The sequence below is a fragment of the Notolepis coatsorum genome, assembly GCF_963971535.1.
Source record: "Notolepis coatsorum genome assembly, chromosome: 15".
NCBI lineage: Eukaryota > Metazoa > Chordata > Actinopteri > Aulopiformes > Paralepididae > Notolepis > Notolepis coatsorum.
In genome coordinates, this window is record NC_140179.1 from 52749335 (window position 1) to 52762344 (window position 13010).

The window sequence follows — 13010 nt, forward strand, 5'->3', positions numbered from 1 at the left end:
TCTACAGCTCCTGAGTAGAAGGACTGGAGTATCTTCCCCGATACTCTGAACTTCCTTAACTGTCTCAGGTGGTAGAGACGCTGTTTCGCCTTCTTTACTACTGTGCCTATGTGTGTTGACCATGTCAGGTCCTCTGAGATGTGGACCCCCAGGTACTTGAAGCTGCTCACCCTGTCCACGGTAGCCCCGTTTATCATCAGTGGTGTGTGTGTCTCCTGCTGTCCTCTCCTATAATCCACGATCAGTTCCTTGGTTTTGCCAATGTTCAGGAGCAGGCTGTTGTCCTGGCACCAGCGTTCCAGTACCTCCACCCCCTGGTGTGTGTGGGAGTGTGTTTCAGGCTGTGTGACGTACAGGCAGCTATGTGTAGGAGTGTGTTTCAGGTTGTGTGACGTATAGGCAGCTATGTGTAGGAGGAGTGTGGTTCAGGCTGTGTGACGTATAGGCTGCTATGTGTAGGAGTGTGTTTCAGGCTGTGTGACGTACAGGCAGCTATGTGTAGGAGTGTGTTTCAGGCGGTGTGACGTACAGGCAGCTATGTGTAGGAGTGTGTTTCAGGTTGTGTGACGTACATCTTTACGTACACCTGTACGTCACACAGCTCTGTGTAGCAGTGTGGATGCTGGACTGAAAACTAAATGCATAATAATAATAATAATAATAATAATAATAATAATAATAATAATAATAATAATAATAATAATAATAATAATAATAATAATAATAATAATAATAATAGCTTCATTCCACTATAATAATAAGAAGAAGATAAGAGGAACCAGCTTACCGTAATTCCTCTAATAGTAACCGGGTCTCAAATACAAGCCGGGTCTCTATTAATGGCCGGGTGCGCTCTTGAGCTAAGCAATTATAAGCCGGCCTCCTAATACAAGCCGGGTTACTAATATACTGAGCTGCATACTGAGCTAGTTACTTGATTTCACTTTGAAAACATTGAAATGACCAGTGACCACCTGTAATTGCACTGTTTACTATTTCATACAGTACTTGGTTTCAATAAATGAACCCAGTACATTTTACTGGGTTCAAACTGACACAAAATGTTGATTTATTCATTATGATCCGTTTGAAAATTTGAAATATAGGCCTCCCTCTTATACAGGCCTCCTCCTAATACAAGCCTGGTACCCGCTACAGTTGAAACAAATACAAGCCGGGGTTACTAATAGTTACTATTAGAGGAATTACGGTAACTCTTTTCCCCACCATCAACCTCATGAAGTGTTGGAACAAAAAGAGTTTTCGGGTTCCTTTTCCACTATTCAATAAACAACCGATCAATTGTACTGCAGTCCCTGGCAGCAGCGTGGTGGAAAGATTTACGGTCAAACGAGGTGTGAGTTTCTGGGGATGAGTAAAGTTTCCCATATTATGCCTCAACAAACAAACTATTGTATGTATCAGTTGCCTTTTCCTCTCCGCTCACTAGCTAGGATGGTGAGTAAAGTTCCACCAGGCTCTCAATACCAAGTCGCCCATACAAAATAAAGTAGCAACATAAAGTTTGCTGTGGGACTCAACTGAAAAAAGAACCCCGAAACGATCGAAATAATGTGATAATTTTTTTTTACCAAGGGCTGACCTCGACTAGAATAATCGACTAATCGATCGAAAGGAGCCATAGTCGACTGCCAACCTCTGAGTATGTTTACATTTTTTTGGGTCATTCTTTCCAAAAGCAAAGAGGCCTAGAATCGTGGCTAACACTAATGGCGGCATATCAGCGAGGCTAACTGCCTAAGAAAACAGGCACAGAGGCACTGAAAGAGGATTTCACCTGTCTAATGAATACACTAGAGTATAGACAAATATCAAGATGTATCCATCAGTGGACCAATTGCATGCTTTCACAGAGGACAAGAAGCCTTCAGTCGACTCCTTCAGACATTAAGCAAATCCTTAGTCGGGGACAGGCCTAGAAATACCACAATACTTTTTTTCTAAGGGACCCCCTCCCCTCTTTTTCTCTTTCTCTCTCTCAGGTACACCATCCAGGATCTCCTGAACCACGCCTTCTTTCAGGAGAACACGGGTGTGCATGTGGAGCTGGCCGAGGAGGACGACGGGCTGAAGTCGGGCCTGAAGCTGTGGCTGCGCATGGACGACACCAAGAAGCTCCACGGCAAGTACAAGGACAACAACGCCATCGAGTTCCTCTTCGAGCTCTACAAGGACGTGCCGGAGGAGGTGGCACAGGAGATGGTGAGCCTGGCACACAGTGACGCACACATACCGGTGCTGGATATTTAACCCTGCAAGACCCGTATAATGTTTCTACTTGCAAAAAAATACTTTCAGATGGTGTTGTAGGAGTACTTTTGAGAGGAAAATATAGTGGTTCTATCAGGTAGCAGAATTTCCTATAGGCCATTTTTATTCACTGTCAGAATAACATGGCAAATGTCTATGTACTTCACTAAAACAACTTAAGGGTTCATTTATATGGTTATGGTTTATTATTTGGCCACAGAACCGTATACATTATGAATAATATTTGGCCTCAGAACAGTATACATTATGAATAATAACATCAATAAGCCATATTTTTAGGAATTGTGATTTTATTAAAAGAACAACACAATGGAAAACAGTACAATAAATGTACTAAAGAAACCTAATTACAATATACACTGGTCACACAATACTGTCTGGCCAACTCTGATTTGCATAGCTAAAGGTATGAAAACAGCCCTCCACCCAATACCAATTCCTGACAATTCACACCTGCCGTATCTTGTCACAAATCAAAGCAAAGTAACCAAAATAGCCAATTTTTTTTTTTACACTCATAGGATATTTTCTTTCTTTTAATAGATTATATCTCAATAATATTTTCTTTTGTATTTGTATATATTTTTGTAAACGAATTATCTAAGTCTATATAGTTCAGTAGAAACAATAGACCAGTTGTCTGTGTCGGCCGAGTGTAGTTTAGTTTTAATTTAGTAGTTTAGATTAGTTTTAGTTTTAGTTTAGTAGTAGTGTAGTTTAGTAGTAGTTTAGTTTAGTAGTAGTGTAGTTTAGTAATAGTTTAGTAGTAGTGTAGTTTACTAGTAGTTTAGTTTAGTAGTAGTTTAATTTTGTAGTAGTGTAGTTTAGTAATAGTTTAGTTTACTTGTGTTAGGGTGGGAATCGCCAGAGACCTCACGATAAAATACTATCGCGATACAATAGTATATCGTTACTAAATATACCGCGATACGCTGAGTATTGCAAATTTTTTAATAATTTTTTTATCAAATTACATTTATTACCTTTTTTCAACTGCAAAGTAAAACTTTGTCAACATGTTTTATCTAATAAAATAAAGTTCAGTCTGTTCATCTCACTTCAATCATTTTTATTGCAGAACATGGTATTTTCTCAAGCAGACAGATGTAAACACTGTAATCTGTGTTGCATGTACCTGACAAACTGAACTGTTTGTATTACAGTCATATTCCAACTTAACTGAATGCACATGTGTGTGTGTGTGTGTGTGTGGACTACTGTACTATTACAGGTATTGAAATGAACAATGCAACTTCCTTATACAAAAAAAATATATATACCGGTATATATATTTTTATTTAATTTTTTAATGAATAATTAAATATTGATACTTGGCGTCCCTGTATCGATACAGTATCGCCACGCAAAGTATCGCAATAGAATAGAATCTTTATTGTCATTGTTGGTACAACAACATTTTGTTTGGAACATCACCACTGGCATACAACCAGGCATGCAGTCGTGCACAAACACGGTTAAACGCCGTTTAGGTAGGTCACTGAGGCAGAAGTGCGCGCAATGATGTGCATGCGCGCACACAAAAATGCGTTCACAATTGTCACTGGACTCGTCGCGCCGTGCGATAAGTACCCGGCCGGCACTTATCACCTAGACTTTGCATAATAATAGGATACCGACGATAGCATAACAACGAGAAGTGCCAAACCAAAATACAAGCCCTGTAGGCTACCAATTGGTGAGGGGTTGGTGCCCGACTGGAAGGATGAGACAAGTTGTGCTTCAGTCTGAAGGAAACTGTCCTTCTGTAAACTAACTCTAAGTTACATTGTTAATTTAGTTTGTATTTACTTTTCTAGTTTAAGTTAATTCAATTAAAGAAACTGTAACTACAATTACATTTAAAACATTGTCATGCATAATAATCATCTGTTCTGTGCGCAACCGAGGGAACATGTATGGACGTGGCGTTTGGGTAGTTCCCATATTACGACTGCATCACTGCATACAACTAAACTAGTGTAGTTTAGTTAGTAGTAGTTTAGTTTCGTAGTCGTTTAGTTTAGTTTAATTTAGTAGTAGTGTAGCTTAGTTGTAGTTTAGTAGTAGTTTAGTTCGGTAGTATTGTAGTTTAGTAATAGTTTAGTATAGTTTAGTTTCGTAGTAGTGTAGCTTAGTTGTAGTGTAGTTTAGTAGTATAGTTTAGTAGTAGTATAGTTTAGTATTCGTTTTGTTTAGTAGTGTAGCTTAGTTGTAGTGTAGTTTAGTTAGTAGTAGTTTAGTTTCGTAGTAGTTTAGTTTAGTAGTAGTGTAGTTTAGTAGTAGTTTACCCTCAATCAGTATCAGTGGGAACGAAAACAAGACTAAGAGTCTAACAGGCCTGCTAGCGACCATGTTGCTCCTAACAGGAGATTTGAGAACCTCTGGTTACCATGTTGCCTTAGAGCCCTTGGACCAAGTGCGACCGATCGACCCACCCACCGAGCGACCCACCGACCGAGCGACCCACCGACCCACCCACCGACCGACCGACCGCTGCCATCCTAGGGGCCCCTTGCGGCCTAGCGTGGCTAGAAACGTGTTATTTTGCATCTCCAGCTGCTACCCTACATGTCATAGAGGCCCCAGAGCAGGGCCACCTCAGGGGGTGTGCGAGCAGTGCGGTCGCACAGGGCCTCGTGGGAAGGGGGGCCTCGCAAAAAAATAAAAAATAAAAATAAATATATATATTTTTTTTAAATAATTTTTTTTTTATTATTATATTTTTTTGCGGGGCCCCCCTTCCCGCGAGGCCCTTTTTCATCACATACCTAAAATCTAGTTTTGCTTATATGCTTATATATTTCACATTAGACACGTTTGTAGAATCTATTGGAGCTCTGCGGCTCTGCAGCAGATATACTATTGGTTTCAACGAGGGGAGGGGTTACAGGTAAGGTAGTCGGCCGGCGTGCGTCTGTCTGACTATTTCCACGGGAGCGCGTGCAGCATTAGAGGTTATGCCAAGACGAAGAGGACGGTCGTTCGGCAGATGCACTGAAGATGAAAGTTGTTGCATGTTAGAAAGTTCAGTCAGGCTAGCCATGTCGGCTTAGCTAAAGGCAGGGACAGCTAGTTAGCTTTAGCTACGGTATCGAGTGCTAACGTGTGGTTCAGTCGGGCTAGCCATGTCGGCTAGTAGCTTAGCTAAAGGCTAACTAGCGTTAGCTAACCTAGAGAGAGCGCGTGCAGCAATGGAGGTTATGCCAAGATGAAGAGGACGGTCGTTCGGCAGATGAACTTCGTCAACTCCGCGGTTGTCTTCTTCCTCTTGGACGTTTGGTGAGTTTTTAATGCACTCTATTCTATTCCCGCCGTGGAGATATCTCTCTCTCTCTCTCTCTCTCTCTCTCTCTCTCTCTCTCTCTCTCTCTCTCTCTCTCTCTCTCTCTCTCGGGCCGGCTAGCTATCGTGGCTAACGTTATGTTGGCTAACGTTATGTGGAGCCAGCGGGTCGGCTAGCTGTCGTAGCTAACGTTATTATTGAGCCAAGCGGGCCGGCTAGCTGTCGTAGCTAACGTTATATTGAGCCAAGCGGGCCGGCTAGCTGTCGTAGCTAACGTTATATTGAGCCAAGCGGGCCGGCTAGCTGTCGTAGCTAACGTTATATTGAGCCAAGCAGGCCGGCTAGCTGTCGTAGCTAATGTTATATTGAGCCAAGCGGGCCGGCTAGCTGTCGTAGCTAACGTTGTATTGAGCCAAGCGGGCCGGCTAGCTGTCGTAGCTAATGTTATATTGAGCCAAGCGGGCCGGCTAGCTATCGTAGCTAACGTTATATTGAGCCAAGCGGGCCGGCTAGCTGTCGTAGCTAACGTTATATTGAGCCAAGCGGGCCGGCTAGCTATCGTAGCTAACGTTATATTGAGCCAAGCAGGACGGCTAGCTGTCGTAGCTAACGTTATATTGAGCCAAGCGGGCCGGCTAGCTGTCGTAGCTAACGTTATATTGAGCCAAGCGGGCCGGCTAGCTGTCGTAGCTAACATTATATTGAGCCAAGCGAGCCGGCTAGCTGTCGTAGCTAACGTTATATTGAGCCAAGCAGGACGGCTAGCTGTCGTAGCTAACGTTATATTGAGCCAAGCGGGCCGGCTAGCTGTCGTAGCTAACGTTATATTGAGCCAAGCGGGCCGGCTAGCTGTCGTAGCTAACATTATATTGAGCCAAGCGGGCCGGCTAGCTGTCGTAGCTAACGTTCTGTCAAGCAAGCGTCAGTACCTGGCCACTCTATTTGCAGTTACAGATACAGCGCTCAAAACTCAAACCTCTCCTGCGCCTCTACCACTCCTTCACCACTCCACTCCAAACTGATTGTGTGACTCCTATTGTTCTGGACCGGGCCAGATTTCACACCTCCACTTCCTCCCACAGGCTGGGGAGATTTTCATCTTAAATTTGTATTCGTCCCAAATGTCCCAGCCCCATCGGATTTCTTAGCTTTTTTCACTGTTTACTTATCATGCATTGCAACACGAATATATGGTCAGTAGTACCCCAAGTCAGACTGCCCATATACAAATTATCTTGGGGGTCTGAGGGCAGTAGCCCCCGACCCCCTCCCTGGGAAAGCACTTAAGTTAAGTACCCTCCATTTGTTCACCCAGCCACCAGCCCTGGAAAATTAACACTTAAGTGGCACACAAGCAGCAACAGGCAGCAGACAAGCAGCAGACAAGCAGCAGAATTGGTTTGATTTTTGAGCACTGCGTCTGTAGCCTCTTTAGCTGATGTCGGCCGTTGGCTCCTTGCTACTTTGTTTTCTCTGGTATAGACCCTCTTCTCTTTGGATTTAAGTGTTGATCTTTGTCCTTTTGGATCTATGTATATTCATGTTGCCTTTGTGAAGTTATCTTTTCCTTCTGTTTTGTTCTTCCATTAAAAGTTGAATATCCTTTAGGGGCTCATCTTAGCTGTCTTGCTTATCTCTCTCTCTCTCTCTCTCTCTCTCTCTCTCTCTCTCTCTCTCTCTCTCTCTCTCTCTGTCTGGACCACAGACTCATCTCTCTCTCAATTCAATTCAAATTCAATAAAAAATGGGCTTTATTGACATGGGAAACATACGTTTACATTGCCAAAGCCAAACAAAACAAAACAAAACAATCAAACAGAGAAAACAAAAGAAATCAGTACATTACAGACGGAATTTCTTGTACAGTCTTTATGGTGGTTGTATTCCGCTGGATGTCCTTTTCTTGTCACAGCAGCTCACAAATCTTGCTGCTGTGTTTGCACATTCTTGTATTTCTCCCAGTAGGTATGGGAGTTTTGAGTTATTGTCCATGTTTTCAAAGTCTCTTTGGGTGTTTGCAATTTGTGGGAAGTATATGTCTCTGATGTCTTGGTATAGTGGGCAGGTTGTTAAGAAGTGGAGCTCGGTTTCCACCTCATCTTGTGTGCAGTGGGTGCACAGTCTGTCTTCTCTTGGGAGCCAGGTCTGCCTATGGCGGCCTTTCTCAATGGCTAGGCTGTGCTCAGTCACAGTGCTCAGGTATTCTGCCACTGTGTACTCTCTGTTTAGGGCCAAATAGCATTTCAATTTGCTCTGGTTTTGGGTTGTTTCTTTCCAATGTGTCAGATAGTTTTCTTTTTGTTTTCTTATAATTTGATTTAGTCCAGTGTGGTTTCTGTCTGGTGGCTCTGCTTGTGTTTGTGAGCAGAGTCCCAGAACCATCTGGCTGAGTGGGCATCTATCGAGGGTCTCTCTGTGGGTGAGGGCTATGTTGTGGAGTGTGTCTGGGTCGCTTTCTTTTAGGTGGTTGTGGAATTTGAATGCTCTTTTTTGAATTTTGATGATTAGTGGGTATCTTCCTAGTTCTGCTCTGCATGCATTATTTGGCGTTTTCCGTTGGGTGAGGAGAATGGATTTGCAAAATTCTGCATGCAGAGTCTCAGTTGGGTGTTTGTCCCATTTGGTGAAGTTTTGGTTTGCAAGTGGGCCCCAGACTTCACAACCATATAGGGAAATCGGTTCTATGACGGAGTCTAATATTGTGAGCCAGATTTTGATTGGAATGTCTAACTTGATGTTCCTTTTTATGGCATAGAAAGCCCTTCTTGCTTTGTCTCTCAGGTCGTTCACAGCTTGATTGAAGTTCCCTGTAGCACTGATGTTTAGGCCGAGATATGTGTAGTTTTTTGTGTGTTCTAGGGAAATTGTGTCTAGGAGGAATTTGTGTTTTTGTTGTTGTAGGCTTTGCCTTTTTTGGAATATCATAATTTTAGTTTTGTTTAGGTTTACTGTCAGTGCCCATGTCTGGGAGAATTTGTGCAGAAGGTCAAGGTGCTGTTGTAGCCCTTCTTTTGTTGGGGACAGCAGCACCAGGTCATCTGCAAACAGTAGGCATTTGACTTCTGTGTTTGCTAGGGGGATGCCAGGTGCTGCAGTTTGTTCCAATGTTTTTGCCAGTTCATTTATGTATATGTTGAAGAGGGTTGGACTCAAACTGCACCCCTGTCTAACCCCACGGCGTTGAGGGAAGAAGTCTGTGTGTTTTCCCTCAATCCTCACAGCACATGTGTTGTTGGTGTACATTGACTTTATGAGGTTGTAGGTTTTCCCTCCAATGCCACTATCTAACAGTTTGTACACCCTCTCTCTCTCTCTCTCTCTCTCTCTCTCTCTCTCTCTCTCTCTCTCTCTCTCTCTCTCTCTCTCTCTCTCTCTCTCTCTCTCTCTCTCTGTCTGTCTGTCTGTCTGTCTGGACCAAATTTTTTGTTTGTTTGCCTTGCGTTTAAATCTCGCACAGGGCCTCGCATTTCTCCGAGGCGGCCCTGCCCCAGAGCACCGAGGGATCAGCCTCCATGCCCCTCGAGGGTGACCGTATCTATTAGTGGGGAAACAGCATAATTACCTCCAGATTACTGTCTTAATGGCAACTTCACTCACATCTGGAAACTGTATCCAATTCATCACTGGTAGGATGTCCATTTATGGAGACAGATTTTAATAGCCGTTATGGAGAAGGCACGGCTTATTGCAGGGTATTGGTGTCATACCAAGAGCCACATGTATGTATCTTGTCACAAATCAAAGCAAAGTAAGATAGATAGTGTAGTTTAGTTTTAGTTTAGTAGTTTAGATTAGTAGGAGTTTAGTTTAGTTTAGTTTTAGTTTAGTAGTAGTTTAGTTTAGTAGTGTAGTTTACTATTGGTTTAGTTTAGTTTAGTTTAGTTTAGTAGTAGTTTAAGTTTGTAGTAGTAGGCTTAGCTTCTTCCCCCAGGCCATCAGAACATTGAACACTGATCTCTCCACACACAAGCACACATGAACACACACACACACATACACCACACATTATGCACTCTCTCACACACAAACACACCACAGGTCACTTTAAACACATAAGAAAAGGTCACTTTAAAGGAAAGGAAAGAAAAGGTCACTTAAAGAAAAAAAAAACATAACTGGATGTTTTTGTATAGGATAGGATAGGATATCTTTTTATTAATCCCTCACGGGGAAATTCAAGTGACATACACATACAGCTCATCGTCTCATTAAACAGTCATCATTTCACAATCATTACATTTTTACAGTAATAAAGGCACAACATAAATTCAAACAGGCATAATAATAATAATAATAATAATAATAATAATAATAATAATAATAATAATAATAATAATAATAATAATAATAATAATAATAATAATAATAATAATAATAATAGATCAAATTTATATAGCGCCTTTCATAGAACCCAAGGTCGCTTCACAATCAGGACAAAAAAAATGCCATTCTTATCTCCAAGAGGGCCTTCGGCTTCAGAAGCTCTTTGATTTGACCTTGGAGTCGCCCAGGAATTTGTTTTGGCTGACTGACTGGCAACATTTCTCCAGCCACGTCGATTTAAATTAGATTTTGAGTAGAGTGAATTATCACTCTATTGATTTGAGTGGAGTGAGTTTTAACAACTCCGTCCAAATGACTGAATGCATTAGTCTAAGTGTCCAAGTGTCTTAATTAATTCATTTTGGTAGGTCCTGTGCGCGGTAAACAGATCCAAAATCTTCTTATTGCAATCCAAAAGCTTAATCCAATGTCCACGACTTCAAGTTGGTAGCCCGATTGAAATGTCCCAAGAGGCAGAGAGGATTAGCCTTATTCTGCTTCCTTGATGAAAAAAATGCAATCCACTGATTAGATCCATTTCGAGTTGATTTGAGTATAGTCCAACAACCGGCATGAAGCACAGAGCACAGCGGCGACAGGCTTCATGGAGGCAGTTGAAGTGGCGGTAGGAACGGCCTTGAGGCGACTGCTCTCTGGGAAGGTCTAGGAAGGAAGAATGTAAAATGTTAGTAGTATAGTATAGTTAGTATAGCAAAGTGACATAGTATAACTGTATATTGTAGTGTACATAGGACTCATTACATTTTAATTCGTAAGCTTAGCATTGTATTGTATTTTATCTTAGTACTTTTATCATGTCTATTTTATTATCTATTCTTTTTTTTATAAAAAAATAAATTATTATCTTTTCCCCCCTTCTTTTTCCGTTTTTCTCCCCTCCCAATGTTAGTCGTTATGCCAATTCCCAATCCCCTTCCTGGTCGTTGCGCACTCTACCCCCTACCGTCGGTCTGGGAGGGCGGAGACTATCACATGCTTCCTCCGACACATGTGTACCCAGCCCACCACTTCTTTTCACCTGGCAGCGCGGACTCTCACTGAGAGAGTGTAATGTGTGGAAGGTCACACTACCTCTCTTAGATCCTTCCCTCACTGTGCAGGCGCCCCGACCGAACTGTAGGAGTCGCTGTCCACAACGACCCAGACCCACCCACCGGCTTCTCTCCCGCTGACTCTGCCAATCGAGCCAGTATGACGGCTGGCCAAGCTGGAAGCAACGCTGACAGCTGGATTCGATACCAGTGTCTCTTGCGTTGGTGATGAGCGCATTGTCCGCTGCGCCACCCAGCCGTCACTATCTATTCTATTATTATTTGTATTTTTTGCACAATCGAAGGCGGGCATGGGCCACCTTCATTTCACTATATGTCTTGTGTATGAACTGTATGTGACGAATAAACCTCTTGAATCTTGAATCTTGAATCTAGTTATGGTTGGAGACAGCTTTTAATAGCCGTTATGGAGAAAGCAGGACTTATCACAGTGGCGTCCTTTCACTAAAAGGCAAGGTATGGCGAGGAGGGGGGGGGGGGGGATTTTTTTTGTCAAATCAGTTGTGCAATAGTCACTTTTGGTGAGTTGTTTCTATACAATTCAGTTATATGACATTTAGGTATGACACAGGACTACACAAGCATTTTTAGTATAGAAATGTGTCAACAGACTAAAGCAGGGAACCACAATATTTTGCATACGAATTATGCAGAATGTAATATCATAACTGTCTATTACTTTTCTTGCAATTGAGCCAATTTTCCTTAGGTACGGTTTTGAGGTGTGTGTTCAACAGAATGTAGTATCAAAAACACATTCACAAAAAGTATGGGTTACTGAATGCTGAACTGCACTATTATAATCACTAAGCCAGACCTTACCTGTGTCCCTGTATCACTTGTCTCTGCTGCCCTTTGATAAAAAAAACGTCCCTATGTCCATTTTCCCTTTTTTTTGTTGGCATATTTCAGTTAGTCACAGCAAAAGTCACCTAGTAAAAGTGAGATAATTGACAATATCAAAACATGCTAGGGCTGTACCGAATAGTTCGAAGCTTCGTTCATAATGTTGACATTCGAATTCTAAATCAACATAAAAAATTGTAAAAAAAAATATATATATATATTTTTTTATTTTATTTTTTTACATTTTTATTTGCCAAGGTATGGTGAGTGCCATACCTTGCCATACCAAATGGACGCCCCTGGCTTATCAGTGCGTCCTGAGAGTCCCAGCATTGCCTCTCGAATCCAGCGGTCTTCAGAGGGAAGGCTATTAATCTACAAGAAGTTTAACGGACAACAAAGTGAGAAACATTTAGACTCGATCATTTTAAACGACCGGCTTGTTGTTCCTCGTAATTCGTAGATGGAAACTAAATTGAAGCTACATGTTGTCCTCTTTCTCCCTTAGTACTCCTAAGTTAATTATTAAAAAGGAGATCAAGTTACGGCACTCATAACCCAACGTGTTAATGGTGTTACGTATGAAGTGTTAATGCTCGTTTCAATTAACACAGTGCATACTGGCGCACAGGCCTGGAACCACCACACGTACAGTAGACAGTAGAAACACTGAAGAACTAAACATAATGTTCTCAGCATTCCTAAGTTAATTATTAAAGGGAGGTCCAGTTAAGGCGCTCATAACCTAAGGGAAAGTGTTACCTGTGTTACGTGTTAAGTGTTAAAGGGGACCTATTGTGAAAATGGCCTTTTCCTGTGTGTTGCATTGTTTTTACAGAAGGAGGGGTTGTCCCAACACTGAGAAAATTTTAAATATGTTTGTAAATACGTTTTTCCGCAGTTCAGCTGTGACAAGAACCCTCCCTCTTGAAACTATAGCCATTCAGAATTGCAACTACAACCGCTGTAGTTACTAACGTGCAATGTGCATGTGAAGATATCTTGATAAAGGACGTCAGCTTACGGCTGAAATCTTGTTTTTTCTACATAAGGTTGAACCTAAAATATGTTTCTGACAACATTTCTAACAACAAGATTGCTCTGCTATCGCTGGATCTTGAGTCATATCTGCAACGTCTCGTCTGAAAGTTGGATCTGAATGTCGTTCAATGGTACAGGCTTGTGCACCGCTG

General features: G+C 41.9%; 1 protein-coding gene across 1 annotated transcript in view; it reads left to right on the forward strand.

Annotated features, from left to right (window-relative positions):
- The window catches only part of wnk4a (WNK lysine deficient protein kinase 4a), a 209809-nt gene that overhangs the window by 132853 nt on the left and 63946 nt on the right, over window positions 1–13010 (forward strand). The window contains exon 6 of the mRNA XM_084331128.1: window positions 2004–2223. Within this exon, the coding sequence (XP_084187254.1) occupies window positions 2004–2223 (220 nt within the window). The remainder of the gene's footprint in view (window positions 1–2003; window positions 2224–13010) is intronic.